The sequence below is a fragment of the Carcharodon carcharias genome, chromosome 2, assembly GCF_017639515.1.
Source record: "Carcharodon carcharias isolate sCarCar2 chromosome 2, sCarCar2.pri, whole genome shotgun sequence".
NCBI lineage: Eukaryota > Metazoa > Chordata > Chondrichthyes > Lamniformes > Lamnidae > Carcharodon > Carcharodon carcharias.
In genome coordinates, this window is record NC_054468.1 from 35,455,970 (window position 1) to 35,475,641 (window position 19,672).

The window sequence follows — 19,672 nt, forward strand, 5'->3', positions numbered from 1 at the left end:
TTGAAGCCTTGAACTTGGACTGTAAATAACCGATAGTCTGGATTAAGACTATCTACTTCTCCTAGAAACTCTGTAATTTTGTCTCTTTTTGACTTCCCATTTCTTGAAGGAATGTGTTTCATAAATACTTTCTGATCTTTGACTTAAGTGAAATTATTGGATTTGCAGAAATGCTTGATATGTCCAGTTTTGCCACACTGGAAGCATTCCACACCCCTGCTGGGCAATCTTGGTGTCTATGCTGGGTTTTTGCTCCACAATGCAAACATCTCACAATGATTGCCAGCATGGATTTAACAACCCCCTCCCCCACCCCCCACCACCCTTCGCTTGGTTTGGCGAGCTTTTGTATGGGTGGGATTCCCAGGTCGTTGCGAGCGGTAGATAAAACATATTTAATTACTGAAGTTGGCTTCTGGCTAAAATAGGTGCAAAAACTTTAATGGTAGAATCAAAGTCCGCAGTGGACTCCTGCACACCCTGCCTGAGGGGAATGTCATCCGCTACTGGGCCTACCGCATAAAGAAAGAACTAACTTGAAGCTTTGACTTCTTTTCATGAAGACCTGACTGCGGAGAAAATGGCATTTCCATAACTCCCACTGCTGGCCTCTCTGAGGGCCCTCAAGGCAGGCAAACAGGCGGGGTAAGGGCAGGGACTGCTCACCAGCTATGGTCAATGTTATCTCTCTCCAGTGCGCATCCTTAGTCCCCCGATTTTTTACGAGCTGCTTTCAAAGGTTTCTTCACTCTGTGGTTGCTTCAGTAACACCGATGTGTCTCTTACATCGATGGCCAGCAATTTCCAGGGCCGCCATGGCTGGTCCTTCTGCTGAGGATGCGGCGAGCCATCCAAAACCCCCTTGACATCAGCAGGAACAGAAGGTCCCACTGGTGGGAGCGGCTGGAAAATCCCACCAGATGTCTCCACAGCTGCCATCATGTTCTGACCTTCTACCTTGGACTATAGGCGTGGGACTTGATTCTTGGACAGTAGACATACTTTGGTATTTGCTAAAAACTTGTTTCTTAGGACTACATCTAAATAGATGACAGTGTAGGCACATTACTCTTAGACATGATTTCAATCGAGAGAGAGAGAGAGAGAGAGAGAGAGTCTAACACATTACTGACTGATTTCAGTGGTACACCATCATCTACATCATACATTAGCATATCCCATCTGCTTACCCTTTATACAACAAAAGTCATCCTGTAATAGATTTCCTTCCAGAACATGAAGTATAAAATGTCTGACGAAGACAATTTCTTTTGCTAACAACCTCCCATTGTTATTAAACTGAACTTCAGTTGCAGCTTTCATATAATGGTTTATGAATGAAGTGCTGCTATCTCTAATTAATACTCCTGGTTTGACTAAAGGTACTGAGCAGATATATGATACAGTCAATAGTTAGGAGGATGGTTAGGTTTCTATTGTTGCAATGCTTGGTGTAGCTGATAGAACAAAACAGACAAATCAATGCAGAACACAATAACTATTGTTTATGGTCCATACTGTCCTTTCTGATTCAGAAGAAGCTGAGGACAAGGTCCCACATGACAGATTGGTCAGGAAAGTAAAAGCCCATGGGATTCAGGGTAATGTGGCAAACTGGATAAAAGGTTGGCTTTGTAACAGGAAACAAAGGGTAATGGTCGACGGATGCCCCTGCAAATGGAAAGTTGTCTCAAGTGGTGTTCAACAGGGCTCGGTGTTGGGACCCTCGTTGTTTGTGTTATATATTAACAATTTGGATGTGAACGTGGGGGGCAAGATTGGGAAATTTGCAGATGATACAAAGATTGGCCGAGTAGTGGATAGTGTAGAAGGTAGCCATAATCTCCAAAACAATATAGATGGGTTGGTGGAGTGGGCTGTAAAATGGCAGATGGATTTTAACATAGAAAAGTGTGAGGTCACACATTTAGGGAGGGCAAACAGTTATCAGGATTACACAATAAATGGAAATATACTAAGAGGGGTAGATGAAGTGAGAGATCTTGGCGTACAAGTACACAGGTCCCTGAAGGCAGCAGTTCAAGTAGACAAGGTTGTAAAGAAGGCATATGGAATGCTTTCCTTCACTGGCAGAGGTATAGAATATAAAAGTAAGGATATAATGTTGGAATTGTATAAAACACACTGGTGAGGCCACAACTGGAGTATTGTGTGCAGTTCTGGTCACCATTTTACAGGAAGTACGTAATAGCTCTGGAGAGACTGCAAAGGAGGTTTACAAGAATGTTGCCAGAGTTAGAAAAGTGTAGCTATGAGGAGAGATTGGATAGGTTGGGGTTATTTTCCTTAGAACAAAGAAGGCTGAGAGGTGACATGATTGAGATGTACAAAATTATGAGGGGAATAGATAGAGTGGACATGATAAAATTGTTTCCCTTGGTGGAGAATTCTAGAACCAGGGAACATAGATTCAAGATAAGTGGCAGAAGGTGTAGAGGGGGACATGAGGAAGAACTTTTTTATGCAGAGGGTAGTGGGTGTCTGGAATTCGCTGCCCAAGTTGGTGGTAGAGGCAGAAACTCTAAACACTTTTAAAAAGTACCTGGATCTGCACCTTAAGTGCTGTAAGCTGCAGGGCTATGGCCCGGGTGCAGGAAGGTGGGATTAGAAAGGGCACCTGGTTGTCCTCGGCTAGCATGGACAAGATAGGCCAAATGGCCTCCTTCTGTGCTGTGACTTTTCTATTGTTCTATGGTTCTAAGAATCCTATATATTGCCAAATTGGCAGGCTCAACAACAATGTTCTCACATATTAATGTTTTAAATTTTATGCTCACAAATTACATGCATTAGTAGAGGCAAAAAATACATATTATTTTTATGTTTCTGATTAAAGTCATTTTGCAATAGATTTCCTTCCAGAACGTGAAGTATAAAATGCCTGATGATGATAATTTCTCTTGCTAACTACCTCCTGTAATTTTTGAACTGATTCCTGTTGTTGTGGATTCACTTGTTAATGGCTGAGTGGAACTCTGCAGCTGTTGGTTCTGGTGTACTTGCTGGTGGTGTTGTGGATGTAGAGATTGGTATTTTAGTTGTTGACTGTACATGTGTGGAAGGTGTCTCAGGAGTAGTAGCTATAGGATTACTTGGTGCAGCAATGTAAACAAGATCAATCTATGGTCTTAAAATATGGCATGAGCTTATACTTACTCGCTCTCCTTAAATGGCATGATGTCAATTCTGGCAAATGTAATGTTCCATTTAGGATGCCTTTGTATACTTAATTATAAAGTGTGGTCATTTCAACTGTCATTATAGGACAACAAAATATCATCTGTTTTTAATGCAATCATAAATTCTGGTCTGAGTTGAATTATTTAGAACACCATCAGGCTGCATTTGCAGTTAATATGAAGTCTGATCCTTACTATTTGCTGTTACTGTTAGACTGATACCTATTTTTGAGCTTGTAATAAACTCACTTGTCAATGGCTGAGTGGAACTCTCTGTAGTTGTTGGTCCTGCTGTACTTGTTGGTGCTGTTGTGGATGTAGAGATTGGGGTTGTAGTTGTTGATTGCACAGATGGAGAAGATGTCTCAGCAAGAGTAGTAGGATCACTTGATGTAGCTTTGTAAACAAGATCAAACACCAGTCTTTAAATATAACATGAACTCAATCTTACTTAACGTTTGTAAATGGCATGATATCAATCCTAATACAAATAATCATGCTTTTTCCAATCACGATGTCTTTGTATACTTATGTTGTTAAGTACTGTTACTCCAGCTGTGATTATAAAATAAATATAGCCAGTAGTGAAATCAATCATAGATTCTGGCATGAGTTGAATTATCATCAGCACCATCAGTATCAAATAGTTCCTGAAGAAAAGATCTGATCCTTACTATTTACTATCACTGTTAAACTGTTACCTGTTGAGCTTGTTGTGGACTTACATGTTAATGGCTGAGTGGAACTCTCTGTAGTTGTTGGTTCTGGTGTACTTGTTGGTGCTGTTGTGAATTTAAAGATTGGTGTTGTAGTTGTTGATTGACTGGACGTAGAAGATGTCTCAGCAGGAGTAGTTGTAGGTGCGCTTGAAGTGGCTGTGTAAACAAAATCAAACTTTAGCCTTTAAACATAACATGAACTCAATTGTACTTGTACTTAAATGACATGTCAATCCTGACGAATTTAATTTTGCAACCAGGTGTCTTTGTAAAATATGTTGTTATTTCTACTTGTGATTATAAGGCAACAAAATATAATCTAGTTTAAGGTGGGGTCCCTACAACCACACTAACCCCCTCCGCTTCTCTCCCCCCACACAACCCCCCACCCCCCCAACTTAAACCAGCTTATATTTCAGCCCTCTCCTTGGATTCAACTAATTCTGAAGGGTCATGAGGACTCGAAACGTCAACTCTTTTCTTCTCCGCCAATGCTGCCAGACCTGCTGAGTTTTTCCAGGTAATTCTGTTTTTGTTTTGGATTTCCAGCATCCGCAGTTTTTTGTTTTTAAAATATAATCTATTTTCAATTGAATCATAAAATCTGGCAGAAGTTGAGTTATTGTCAGTAACATCAGCATAAAATAGCCATTAAAGAACAATCTCATCCATACTAATTCTTTTGGTTATTGGGCTTATTCCTATTGCTGAGGTTGTTGTGGATTCACTTGTTAATGGCCGAGTGGTGCTCTCTGTAGTTGGTGGTTCTTTTCTTTCAAAACACCCACTTTAGAAAAACAATATCCTCATCTTCCTCCATTCCATTAACAATTACACACAGACCTCTTCATCCATTTCAGGATAACAGTACCCACAAAATACAGAGAATGGGATTTAACCATTGACAACCCAACCCTATAAGGAGAGCAACTCCAGCTAACCCTAACTCTAATCTATTCCAGCAACTGGACCATTCTCCCATTCTCCTCAATTTTTCTCTTCCCACGCAAAAGCCTTCACAAGAATGTGGGCTTTACAATTAGAGGCATGGTGTACAAAAAATGTTATTTTAAACCTTTATCAAATATTGGTTCAGATTCAAGTGAAAGATGATGTACAATTCTGGACACGGCAGCTTAGGAACTATGTGAAGGCTTTTGGGTAGGAAGGAAGCCATTTGGCCTGTCATGTCTGGGCCAGCTCTAGCAAGAGCAACTCAGCTAGTCCCACTGCCTTGCCTTTTCTCCATATCCCTGCAATTATTTTCTCATCTGTTAAATAAATATCTATGATCCATAACCATGATTGAATCTGCTTCTACCACATTCCCAGCCTGTGCATTCCAGATCCTAACTGCTGGCTGCATAAAAAAGTTTTTCCTCATGTCACCTTTGGTTCTTTTGCCATTCACCTTAAATTGGTGCCCTCTGGATCTTGACCCTCAGCTAATTGGAACAGTTTCTCCATATCTACTCTATCCAGATTCCTCATGATTGTTAAGCTCTCTATTAAATCTCCTCTCAAAATATCCTTCTCTTAGGAGAACAGCTCCAGCTTCTCTAATCCAGCCACATAACTCAAATCCATCATTCCTGCAACCATTCTAATAATTGTTTTCTGCTTTCTCTATAAGGCCTTTGCATCCTTCCTAAAGTCGGGTGTCCATTTGAGTACTCCATTTGAGGTGTCCATTTATGGTCCAGAATCCCGTTTGCCTTAATAACTGCTTTCACAATGTGCCTTACCAACTTTATACATGTATACACCCAGGTTGTTCTGCCTCTGAACCACCTTGAATAAAGAAACGTTTGAGAGGAGGTTTGAATGTTCACCATTATTGACATTAGCTTTTTATTTCAGAATTATTTAATTAACTGAATTTAAATTCCTTAGCTGCTATGTTGGAATTTCTACTCATGTCGCCAGATTAATAGTCCAGGTCTCTGGATTAATAATCCAGTCACATAATATCTATACAATAGTAGCTGTAAACATACTGCTCCTGTACCAGCTGTTGAAATTGTTGTTGTTGGTTCACTTGTTGGCAGTTGAGTCAAGTTCACTACAGTTGTTGCTACTGTCATGTTTGTTGGTACTGAAGTGGATGTAAAGGTTGATGTTGTAGTTGTTGACTGTACAGGTGTAGATATCTCAGCAGCAGTAGTTGTAGTAGGAGCAATTGACATAGCTGTATAAACAGAATGAAAATTCAGCCTTAGAATATAAGGTGAAAATCAGTTTTACTTGTTCTACTTAAACTACATTATGTAACATCCGAGTAATATAATATTATAATATGCAACCATGATGTCACTCTATGCTTATGTTGTTAAGTATTGTCACTCTAAATGCAATTATAAAGCAACAAAATTAACTGTTTTTGATGCCATCAGATACTCTGACATGAGTTGCATATTTTCAGCACCATCAGTACAAAATAGTGGTTTAAAGAAAAGTTCTGACCCTTACTGGTTATTGGTACTGTTGAACTGAGCTCCGTTATTGAGGTTGTTGTTGGAGATTCCGTTGTTGATATCTGTGTGGATTTCTCTGTAGTTGTTGGTTCTGTTCTGCTTGTTGTTTCTGAAGTGGATATGGGAGAATGTGCTGTAGTTGTTTGAAGTGATGTAGATGTCTCATTAGTCGTAAGTGTAATAGAAGTATTTGGTGTAGCTGTGTAACAAAATTAAAACTTAGCCTTAGAATAAAAAGATGAGACTTGGTCTGACCAGTTGTATTTAAATTACATTGCATGACAGGTGAACAATATAATATTGAAATGTCCAACAATTAAGTCTTTCTCCTGGTTTCCCAAACCCATTCCCGGGTCTGATCATTTTAGGGGAGGCAGATTTGGGTCCCAGCTAGGAGGCTGGCCCCCCCATGAGGTGGGCAGCCTATAAGGCTCATTAAGAGCCGTGTTAAGGACAGTCAAAGGAAGTCAACTGGGGTTTTCCAGTCAGCGTCCAGTTTCCCGACACAATGATGGGCAGTTCAACAGCCTGGAGGCAGGCATCCAATAACAGGCTGGGTGCTAGTGCTCAGGCAGATCTACAGGCACTGTCCGCCTGCCTTGGTGTGAGTGCAGCTTGTTACAAATGTGAGGTGTGATAAGATTGTTATGTTTCTGGACTGTGTCTTTAATTTAGGGTAAAATGGAGGAATGAAGAAGTCATGTGACAGGACCTGAATTCTACTGTCAGCAAGCCTAGGTGGCTTTGGTGTTAAATATTAAAAGGGGATCCTGGTTGTTTACTGGGAAGAAGGTGCAAGGTGTTCACACATGCAAACAATGACAAGACTATGGTGACATAGCCTGTTCATCTCCACAGTCCTTGGAAGGTGTTAGAAATATCAGGTTTTATAAATAGTTCTACTTTAATCTGTCCATTTAATTTCAAGATAAAATGAAGCTGGAAGTCTAAAGGGTTGCTAATTTTCATTTCTACCTGGATGCATGGACCATATGATTCACATTGCTATGGAGATGGGCTTTGAGATCGGAAAAATCCATAGGAAGCCATTGTAGGATTGGGTTACAGGTTTTCCTAAAAATATCACTGTGCTTCACAGGGATGTTCAGTCTGCAAGAATCTGAGAGAGAGACAGACAGACAGACAGACAGCCAAGAGGTTGAGTCAACAAGTCTCTATGATTCACCATGCAAGAATGTGGGCAGGAGCTCAGGTGTGGAGTAAAGAGACCAGGGTTGTGAGTGTTTAAACAAAGCTGGAAGATTCACCTAGCTTTGACTAGAGGGAGGGATCTCCAGGGTAACCCACACATGAAAACCAGTCCAGTGTTTAGAAGTTATCTGCCTGGAATAAATAAAAAGAGCTAAGAATCATTTTGGATTGGTTCCTGGAGAATGAAGTATCCACTTAAGAGAAAGAATAAAGAATAACTGTAGGGGGAGTTTTTCAGTCATTTGAAACATTAAATGGGGGATCTTCTCTATACTTTTGAGTATAATTTGCCTATTGAAATAATGTTTAGTCAGTGTTGTGTTTAGTTTGTGTTATGATAAAAGTATTAACACCTGAATTCTTGTGTAATTCCTTTAAGTTGGCCACTGGGAATTCAAATTTATTTTTACAAGTTATTGGTGTCTATGGGGATTGTAACAAGACAAAGACCACCATGTAGGGGGGTTCCCCCTTCCCCATAATTGTGACTTGGCTGCATTTCTACATTTTATTTGATGTTTTAAAAACAGTTGGTGGGAGGTCACCTCCATGTTGAAGCACCCGCTTGGTCACTTACCCTTTACTGCAGCCAAGTGCTCCTCTGAAGCTGGAAGGCCTCTGATTGGCACATCAGCTTCAAGAACCCACCTGCCACTGTTAATTAGGCAGGGAACATATCTCCATGCCAACTAAGTGGGTGCCCCGGTCAAAATCGCGGATCAGTGACCGTTTCACCCGGGGTTGGCTTCAGAACCTGTTTTCTGCCTTCAAAGTGAAAATTTAGCCCAACAAGCCTATAGGGAAAGAAAATCAGGGCTCAATTATTGGCCCTGACTTCCCCCTGAGGTTAGGAATGCAGCAGACAGGGGCCAAAAATATTGGCATCAGCTGGCATGTCGGTTTTGGGGAGCCATTCCCAGCACCGGTAATCTTCACCAGGGCAGGGGGAGGGTGGGACTGCAATCCGGTCCATCTCCCAATTGAAACCAATTAAATCTGTTAAGCAGCTCATTAAGAGTCTGTTAGAGGGGCCGGTTGAAATTTTCATGGGGGCGCACTGGTTGCGTGCGCTGTCTGTTGCTGAACAGCTTAAGGGAGTGGAATACAGAGTGGGTCAGTCCTGGCCACTTTAGGGACTTACTCAAGCCCCTTAAGAGGATCAGCAAGGCAGAGGGGGCTCGGCCTTTGGAAAGTTGTTCTTGGGTCCTGCTTGATGGCAGGGAGAGTATGCAGTCAGCATTGGGAGCAGAACAGCCAGGGCAAGGCTGCCAATAATGCCAGCCATCTGTCTAAAAGGAAGGCTGCAGCTGACGATGGAGCACCATTGTCAGGTTTTGGGCCTAGTGGCAATGAGGGGCAACATCATGTTAAGGAAGTGTGAACCTTGAGCAGGAGAGCATGAGAGAGAAAAGAAGGGCAGGAAGGCAAAAGAGACCATACCCTCAGCACAGGACCTATCGCAGAAAACAGAGTGACCTGGAGATGACCAAGGCCCAGTGCCACAGGAGACTGTAACTCTACCGGCAGATAGTCACAAAACCTGCTAGACAGATTGTCCTTCAGTCAAGAACAGGGTCAGGAAATTAAAAAACCAGCTGGCGCCAGGATTCTCAGGCCCCATCTGCCTCTGTTCCTGACCTCATCATTGGCTTGAAAATTCTGCTGGCTGAGTATTTCCACCATTTTCTGTTTTTATTTCAGATTTCCAGCATCTTCAGTATTTTGCTTTTTCATGCTGTGTAAAATGCCTGATGAAGATGATTTCTCTTGATTCCTACTTGCTGCTGTTATTGAACCATGTGCTGAGGTTATTGGTGTGGATTCAGGTGTTGATTGTTGAATGGAGCTCTCTATAATTAATGGCGCTAGTGTGTGTAGTGTTCCTGAAATGGATATAAAGATTGATGCTGTAGCTGTGCATGTACAGGTGTAGATACAGGTATGAAAATGAGTAAGTAGCATGGAGGCCAGCTTGACAGAATTCTGCTTGACAGAGCATTGAACTCAGGAATTTGGTGAGTGAGGAAATTCGGCACAGTGAGGCAAGGGGTTCTGTTCTGGCCTTTTACAGAACAAGGAGAGGCCTGGGGTGGGTGGCCTGAGCAAGAGACAGTGAGACCTAAGAGCTGAAGTCTAAAGGCATTAATTAGTTAAGCAGATAAGTGATTAGTTGATGAGTTTTAAGATTCTTTTAAAACTAACCCAAGGAAACAGCACTGCATCAAATTTATGCTCAAATAGTTAAACTGCTTAATATAACTACAAATTATCATTGAATAGTATTTCTAAACTTGAAATCCTAATTAGTTAAACAAACTATAATAAAGATGGAAGGGCAGGTGATATGTTGCAGCTGTAGCATGTGGCATGGGTAGACAACGTCTGTAGAATGAGTTTGCAGCTCAAGGAACTTCAGCTCAAAACTGATAAGCTGTAGTCCAAGGTTTGGACACTATGGTGCATCAGGGAGAGAGAAAGTTACCTGGACATTTTGTTCCAGGAGGTAGTCACATGCCTTAGGTTAGGTATATCAGATTTAGAAGATGGTCAGGGACAGGAGGGTGTGACTACAAATGAGGCAGTCATGGGGATCCAGAAGGTATCACAGAAGGAGCTACAGCCCATGCACTTGTCTAACAGATTCAAGGTTCTCACAGACTGTGTGGCCAAGAGAAGGGTCTGCATCAAGGATGAGAAAACTGACCACAGCAATGGTAATGCAGAGGGCCATTCAACTGGGGGGAGTATAAAAGAATGTAGTAGCAGTAGGGGACAGTACAATTAAGGGGAAAGGTACTGTTCTCTGCAACCAAGAGCCTGAGTCCCAAAGGATGTGTTGCTGCCCAATGGCAGGGTTAAGTATAGCTCCTTAAGGCTGGAGAGAAACTTGGAGTGGGAGAGAAAGGATCCAGTTGTCATGATCAATAGTAGAACTAAGAAAGACCTTCTGCTAAGGGAGCTTAAGCAGCCAGGGGCTAAACTAAAAGACTGAACTGCAGAAGTAAAAATCTCTGGATTACTACCTGACCCATGAGAAAATTGGAATCGGGTAAATAGGATCAGAGTTGAATGCATAGCTCAAAGATTGATATGAGAGGAATGGGTTTCAATTTATGGGGCATTGGCACCGGTACTGGGGAAAGAGGGAGCTGCAGTGTTGGGATGGCCTTCTCTTGAACCATGCTGGGTCAATGTCCTGGTAAATTGTATAACTAGGGCTGTAGATGTGCTTCAAACAAAATGGTGGGGGAGTGATTTCATGTGGACCACAACAATTTATCTATACTGTCCCCAACTGCTATTACATTCCTTTTTACTCCCCCCAGTTGAATGGCCTCACAGTCTCTGAGAACCTTGAATTTGTTAGACAAGTACAAGGACTGGGTCTCCTTTAGCTATACCTTCTAGATCCCCATAACTGCCTCACTTGCAGTCACACCGTCCTGTCCCAGACCACCTTCCAAATCTAATGTACCTAACCTAAAGCATGTGACTGCCTTAAGAGAAAGGACAAGGAAATAGTGGAGGGTAGGAATATGGGTAATGATAACCAGAGTGTGACAGGAAGGGACAGAGCTTACAAACATAAGAGTGCACTAGAAAATAGGGTCAGAGTGGGAATAAAATTACATACAGCATTTGTAACAAGATGGATGAATTGATAGCACATTTGGAATAAATGGGTAAGATATAATTGCCTTAACAGTGACATGGTTGCAAAGTGAACAAGGCTGGGAACTGAATATTCAAGGATTTTTGGCATGTTAGAAGGATAGGAAGAAAGGAAGAAGAGATGGGGTAGCTCTGTTAATAAAGGATGATACCAGTGCAGTAGTGAAAAATGATCTTGGCTTGGAGGTCAAATCATAGATTCAGTTTGGGTGGAGATAGGAAATAGCAAGGGAAAAAAGTGACTAAACTCTAGGACAGAGGACAAATCAAGAAATAATTGGGGCTTGTGAGAAAAATACTGTAATAATTATGTACAATTATAATCTTCATAATACTGCAATAATTATGTACAATTATAATCTTCATAATTGGCAAAGGTAGCATTGCAGATGAGTTCATAGAGTGCATTCAGGATAATTTCTTAGAACAATACATTCTGGAACCAGGGAACAGGCTATTATATATCTGGTAATGTGTAACGAGATAGGATTAATTAATGATCTTATCGTTAAGGATCCCCTAGGCAAAAGTGATCATAGTATAACAGAATTTCAAGATCAGTTTGAGATTAAGAAATTTTGGTCTGAAACTAGTGCCTTAAACTTAAATAAAGGCAATTACAAAAGAATGAAGATAGAATTGGCTACAGTGGACTGGGTAAATAGGTTAAAAGGTAAGATAGTCATGAAGCAGTGGCAAACATTTAGGGAGATATTTTGTAATTCTCTACAAAAATATATTCCATTCATAGAGAAAGAGTCTACAAAAAGGATACATTAACTAACTAAGGAAATTAAGATTGGTATCAAATTGAAAAGAAGCACAATGCTGCAAAGATTAGTGGTAGGCCAGAAGATTAGGAAAATTTTAGAAACCTGCAAATTTCGACTTAAAAAAATGTAGAGGGAGAAATTGGAGTATGAAAGAAAATGAGCAAGAAATAGAAAAACAGGCAATAAGAGTTTCTACAAATTTATAAAATAAGCATTGGTCCCTTGGAGGATGAGATTGGAGAATTAATAATGGGAAACAAGGAAAGAGCAGAGGCTTTGAACAAATATTTTGTATCTGCCTTTATGGTAGAAAACACAAAAAATTATCCCAAGGAAAACAGAAAATTAAGAGACAAAAGGGAGGAGGAACTTAAAACAATCATGATCACTAGAGAAAAGCACTAGGTAAACTAATGGGACTGACAGGTTTTCCAGAGCAGATGGCCTGAATCCTAGGGTCTTAAAAGAAGAGGTTGCATTAATAGTGGATGCTTTATTTGTAAGATTCCAAAATTCCCAAGATTCTGCACAGGCCTGAGCAGATTGGAAACTGCAAATGTAACACCTTCAAGAAAGGTGTATTCAAGAAAGGAGGGAGACAGAAAGCAGGATGTTGTAGGCCAGTTAGCATAACACCTATCATTGGGAAAATTCTGGAATCCATTTTTAAGGAAGTAATAGCAGGACCTTTAGAAAATCATAATACAATTAATCAAGCAGGATCAACATGCTTTAATAAAAGGGAAATTGTGTTTGACAAATTTATTTGAGTACCTTGTGGATATAACAAGCAGGGTGGATAAAGGGGAACCAGTAAATGTAGTGCCTTTGTATTTCCAATTGATAAAGTGTCACATAAAAGGTTACTACTCAAGATAAGAGCTCATGGGTGTAAGGGTAATATATTAGCGTGGATAGAGGATTAGCTAACAGAAAGGAACAGAGGGCCACAACTACAACTCATATTTCTATAGTTCTCTTAACGTAACAAAATACCCCAAGTCACTTCACAGCAGTATTATGAACATAGAAACATTGAAAATAGGGGCAGGAATGGATCATTCGGTCCTTGGAGCCTGCTCCACCATTCTATATGATCATGGCTGATCCTCTATTTCAACGCCGTACTCTCGTGCTCTCCCCATACCCCTTGATGCCTTTAGGGTCCAGAAATCTATCTATTTCCTTCTTAAGCATATTCAGTGACTCGGCCTCCACAGCCTTCTGTGGTAGATAATTCCATAGGTTCACCACCCTCTGAGTGAAGGAGTTTCTCCTCGTCTCAGTCCTAATATCCTGAGATCTTGTTCTAGACCACCCCCAGCCAGAGGAAACATCATCCCTGCATCCAGTCTGTCCACCCTGTCAGAATGTCAGTCTTCACAGTGGAAGAAACGAGTGACATTCCCAAATTCAAGAGAGTCGTGGGGGCAGAGGTGAGTATGGTGGCCATTACCAAGGAGAAGGTACTAGGAAAACTGAAAGGTCTGAAGGTGGATAAATCACCTGGATCAGATGGATTACACCCCAGAGTTCTGAAGGAGATAGCTGAAGAGATAGTGGAGGCGTTAGTGGCGATCTTTCAAGAATCACTGGAGTCAGGGAGGGTCCCAGAGGGCTAGAAAATCATTAATGTAACCCCCTGTTTAAGAAGGGAGTGAGGCAAAAGACAGGAAATTACAGGCCGATTAGCCTGACCTCAGTCGTTGGTAAGATTTTAGTGTCCATTATTAAGGATGAGATTTCAGAATACTGGGAATTGCATGGTAAAATCGGGCAAAGTCAGCATGGCTTCATCAACGTTTGAGGACTCTGGGTTTATACTCGATGGAGCTTAGAAGGATGAGGGGGGATCTGACTGAAACTTACAGAATACTGAAAGGCCTGGATAGAATGGACGTGGGGAAGATGTTTCCATTAGTAGGAGAAACTAGGACCCGAGGGCACAGCCTCAGAGTAAAGGGAAGACATTTTAGAACAGAGATGAGGAGAAACTTCTTTAGCCAGAGATTGGGGAATCTATGGAATTCATTGCCACAGAAGGCTGTGGAGGCCAGGTCATTGAGTGTATTTAAGACCGAGATAGATAGGTTCTTGATTGGTAAGGGGATCAAATGTTACGGGGAGAAGGCGGGAGAATGGGGTTGAGAAACTTATCAGCCATGATTGAATGGCGGAGCAGACTCGATGGGCCGAATTGCCTAATTTCTGCTCCTATGTCTTATGGTCTAATGTTATATGTTTCAATGAGATCTTCTCTCATTCCTCTAAACACCAGTGAATGCAGGCCTAATTGGCCCATTCTCTCCTCATACGACAATCCTGCCATCCCAGAAATCAGTCTGGTGGATCTTCACTACCTCTATGGCAAATATATCTTTTCTTAAGTAAGGAGGCCAAAACTGCACACAATACATCAGGTGTGGTTTCACCAAGGCCCTGTACAGCTGCAGTAAGACATCCTTGCTCCTGTACTCAAGTCCTCTCACAATAAAAGCCAAAATACCTTTTGCCTTCTTAACTTCCTGCTGTACCTGCATGCTTGCTTTCAGTGATTGGTGTACAAGGACACCCAGGTCCTTTTGTACATCAACATTTCCCAATCTACCAACATTTAAATATTACGCTGCCATTCTTTTTTCTACCAAAGTGGATAACTTCACACTCATCCATCATATACTGCATCTGCCATGTATTTACCCACTCACTCAATTTGTCTAAATCAACTTGAAACCTCTTAACATCCTCTTCATCACTCACATTCCCACCAAGTTTCATGTCATCAGCAAACTTGGAGATATTACATTTAGTTCCCTCATCAAGATCATTGATATATATTGTAAAAAGCTGGGGCCCAAGCAGTAATCCCTGCAGTACCCCACTAGTTACCGCCTGCCACTCGAGAAAGATCTATTTATTCATACTCCCTGTTTCCTGTATGCTAACCAACTCTCAATCCATGCCAATATATTACTCCCAATCCCATGTGCTTTAATTTTACACACTAACCTCTTATGTGGGATTTTATCAAAAGCTTTCTGAAAATCCAAATACACCACACCCACTGGCTCTCCCTTGTCTATTCTGTAACATCCTCAAAAAACTCCAGTAGGTTTGTCAAACATGACTTCCCTTTCATAAATCCATGTTGACTTTGTCTAATCCCATTGATATTTTCTAAATGTACTGTTATCACATCCTTTATAATAGACTCTAGCATTTTCCCTACCACTGATATTAGGCTAGCCAGTCTGTAATTCACTTTTTCCTCCCTCCCTCCTTTGTTAAATAGTGGGGTTACATTTGCCACCCTCCAATCAGGCGGGACTGTTCCAGAATCAACAGAATGTTGGAAGATGATGACCAATGCATCCACTATTTCCATGGCCACCTCCTTTAGTACCCTGGGGTGTAGATTATCGGGCCCTGGGGATTTAGTAACTTTCAGTTCTGTTAATTTCTCCAGCACAATTGATTTAGTAATACTAATTTCCTTCAATCCCTCCTTCTTCCTGGACCCTAGTATTTCTGGGCAGTTATTTGTGTCTTCCTCCATGAAGACAGAACTAAAGTAATTGTTTAATTGCTCTTCCAATTCCTTGTTCTCTCCCTTGTGTCTCCCCATTCAGGTTCCCATCCCCCTGACAATCTAGTTTAAGCCCTCACCCACAGTACTAGTAAATGCACCTGCGAGGATATTCGTCCCAGCCCTGCTGGGGTGCAACCCACCCAGCTTGTACAGGTCCCATCTTCCCCAGAATCGGTCCCAATGTCTCAGAAATCTAAATCCTTCCCTCCTTGCTGATGCTCCACAGTGACTTCAGGTGCAGCTCCAGCTCTGAAACACAGATTTCGAGTAGCTGCAGCTGGAGATACTTCCTTCACACATGGTCACCCTGGACACTGGAATTGTTCCTGACTTCCCACATCACACAGGAGGAGCAGTCCACTTGGCCGAGCTACCCTGCCACAACTTACCCTTAAATTACTCCCTTTACTTTTACTTCCTCTGGAGAATATTAAGGACAGAATAAATACTTACCAGGTCCTACTTACCAAGGCCACCACTCTTCTTACTGAGGAAGGGTAGAAAATGAAAGGATCCCCTCCTTCCCTTGTCACTGAACTCCCTCTCTCACCAAACTCCAACTAAAGCGCTCTAATGCAGCCCAAAGAAGCACTCCAGTGCAGACGAAAGCAGCACTGCAGATGGCTTGCTTTTATGCTGTCTGAATCTAGCTTCTGCAAACCTGTTTAAGCCAGTTAACTAATATACTAGCTACAACTGCAAGCAGAGCCTCTATAACTCCTGTTTTAAAGCTGGACTAAAACTCACCTTCTCCTAACCCAAAGAGCAACTTTTAGTTAGTCGCTAAATTAACTAAAGATTCAGCTTTCGATAGAAATTTAAAATCCCTCCCTCATCAAACTCCAACTGAAGCACTCTAATGCAGCCCAAAGCAGCACTCCAGTGCAAACCTTAACACTGAGACAGGTAAAGAGATATTAGGCAGAGGGCCAAAATCTTGGGCAAAGAGATAGATTTTAAGGAATATCTCAAAGGAGGAAATCAAGGAAGAGGGACAGACCACATAAAGGAGGGAATTCTATAGCTTAGAAACTTGACAACTGAAGACATGATTGCCACTGGTGCAGCAATTAAAATCAACGATGCTCAAGAGACCAGAATTAATGAAACACATATGTCTCCGCAGGTTGTGGGGCTGGGGAGATTACAGGGGTAGTGATGGGTGAGGAGATGGATCAATCTGAAGTCCGGTAGTATGGCCAACTGTGTCCAAGGCTGCTGACAGGCCAAGAAGAATGAGAAGGGATAGTTTGCCTTTGTCACATTCACATAGGATGTGGTAGGAGAGGAAACCTGATTGGAGGGATTGAAACATGGATTTCTGGGAAAGGTGGCATGGATTTGGTGGGGGTGGGGGGTGTATAAAACATTCAAAGAAGTTGAAAAAGGGAGGTTGGAGATGGGACACTGGTGTGCAAGTATTTAGGGGTTAAGGGTTGTTTTTTTCTCAAAAGAAAGGTGATAGTACATGAAGAGAGAAAACCATAAAAAATATCAGCTAACATGGGAGCCAGGGAAGCAAATTGAGTGGTTAGCAGCTTATTGGGAATATGGTCAATGGAGCAGAACATGGGTCTCGTAAAGAAAGAAAGACTTGCATTTATATAGCACTTTCCACAACCACTGGACATCTCAAAGAGATTTACAGCCAATGAAGTACTTTTTATGAGTTTTCACTGTTGTAGTGTAGGAAATGCAGCAGCCAATATGCCCTCAGCAAGTGTCCACAAACAGCAATGTGGTAATGACCAAATATCTGTTTTTTGTGATGTTGATTGAGCAACAAATATTGGCCAGTACACCAGTGGGTAGCTCCCCTGCCCTTCTTCGAAAAAATGCCAAGGGATCTTTTACATCCATCCGAGCAGGCAGTGGAGCCTCAGTTTAATGTGCTAGCCAAAAGACGGCACCTTCAACAGTGCAGTGCTTTCCAGTGCTTGAAGAAGGGGAGCTGGGAGAGGGGATGAGGGGACATAGGGGAGGAACTCAAGAATGAAGCAAGGTCAGGGCTAGGACAGAGGGAATCCTTCGAGGAAAACTGACAATGTAAATGAAACAATGTAATTCTGATGTCGAACAGGGCCATCTACCATCGGAAATCATGTGTAAAAGCATCTTTGGAAATCATAAGTAAAGCACCTTTGGAGTAAACAACTACAACTGTTTTCATGAATAGACTGTCTTCAAAGGATTTGGGAATTAATGTGTTATGAGGTTTTAGCTGTGACATGTAACTTATGAAACATTGAAAGGTAAAAAAAAATTAAGTACATGTCACCTCATGTGGAACTGTCGCATGAGCTGGGACATGTCCATTAATTTTTTCAAAAATTTTTATTTAATTAATAAACCCTTCATGAAACCTCATCCCATCCATGGATGAGGTTTCATGAAAAATGAGAAGACTGCCTGGGCTCTTCGCCTGCCCGCCAACCTTAAGGTTGGACGGGCAGCATTCTTAACAATTATTTCCTTACTGGCCGTAATAGGCCTTTGACAGTTCGGAGGGCATGCAGTCGAGTCAGCTGCGCACCCGCCGAACTGACAGTCTAAATGACACGTGGTGACATCAGGATGCCCGCCCCACGTCACCGCGCATCATTTACACCCCCACTCACCGACCCAAAAATTCTTCCCTAAAATATATTAAATCTGAGAAATATAATATTTTCACATTCAACAAATTTTATCTTTCTAGTTTTATCTTATGTCACAGCAGCTCTGATTATAAACCAACCAAAACTACAAGCTTTTAAATATGTTGCAACTCTGATGTGAGTTGCATTATTTCCAATACCAACAGTATGAAATATCTTAAAAGTCAGTTCTTATCATTATTACTTGTTATTGTGGATCAGATGTGTGCCTGTGAGGTTTCTATTAATTCAGTGGTAGATGATTGAGTGGATGTCCTCGTTACCTGCACTGAAGCGAGATATCTTTGCTCACCTAATTCTGGCAATTGAGCATCCCCAATTTTAATCGCTCTACCAGTGGTGGCTATGCCTTCAGCTGTCCAGGTCCCAAGGAGAACTGACATAGTTTAAGGTGCTTTAGTTTGAGATTGCACCATTGTAGGAGATGCTTCTGTTATCATTCTGGTGCTTGATATACTTGTTTAAACAAAATGGAAAAATCAGTGTGAGAGATTACAAGTTCAGATTAATCTTTTCATTTTTTTATGCAACGGGAAGTCAACAAGACTTGACCATATGCAGCCTAGATTGTTGAAAGGACAAGATAGCTAATGATTGTTGAATCTTTTGGTCATGGACCAAATTTATGTGTTCCTTTTTATTGCCTGTGATCAATACATTTGTGTGTAAAGGTGCATGTTCTCTTACCCTTAATGGTTCACAAGGTTCTGTTTTGAAGCGTGCAAGATGTAAATTACACTGACTGTTTAGTTGGGTTGCTGTGGTAATCTGAGGCGCAATACACCTTTAAGAGAACATGAGCAGATTGAGCACATGATTTTATTGCCCAATTGCTGTGTAGCATGGGCTACATTGTTAATCAGTAGTTTTAGAGTAGGGTTGGTTTGAGAAGATACTTATGTTAGTGCTCCATTACTTATGTTAATAAACAGCATGTGCTTCATCTTACAATGGTCTCTCCATCTGCATCATCTTGATTACCAACTCATTCATCAGTAGATAGGCGTGTAACCGTGTTCGCTGAGCAAAGCGACCCAATAGAAGGAATATAATAATTGGTGACGAGGCAAAATACAACCAGTCAATGACACCAAAGAAAGCCGCAGAAATTAAACAGAAGTAAATCAGCCGCACTTTGCAGGTGATTGTAGGTATAGTCTTCTTCATAGTCATCAAAGTTATCTCCTTCTAGTATGCCACATCCAGTTTGGCTATATCAAACCATTTGATCAAACCACCGATGACTGGTCATATTACATTGAACGCCTTGCATTCTTCTTTTCGGCAAACGACATGTTGGGGGAGAAGAAGAGGCGAGCAATCCTCTTATCGACGTGTGGCAGTAAAACATACAGCTTAATTCGTAGTCTAAAGAC

The 19,672-nt window shown here is 41.4% G+C and overlaps 1 protein-coding gene across 1 annotated transcript in view; it reads right to left on the reverse strand.

Moving 5' to 3' along the window:
• The window catches only part of LOC121287210 (uncharacterized threonine-rich GPI-anchored glycoprotein PJ4664.02-like), a 248,842-nt gene that overhangs the window by 199,523 nt on the left and 29,647 nt on the right, over positions 1-19,672 (reverse strand). Inside the window, exons 2-5 of the mRNA XM_041204885.1 lie at positions 6,389-6,592; positions 5,928-6,107; positions 3,926-4,075; positions 3,450-3,596 (exon numbers count right to left, since the gene is read on the reverse strand). Of these exons, the coding sequence (XP_041060819.1) occupies positions 3,450-3,596; positions 3,926-4,075; positions 5,928-6,107; positions 6,389-6,592 (681 nt within the window). The remainder of the gene's footprint in view (positions 1-3,449; positions 3,597-3,925; positions 4,076-5,927; positions 6,108-6,388; positions 6,593-19,672) is intronic.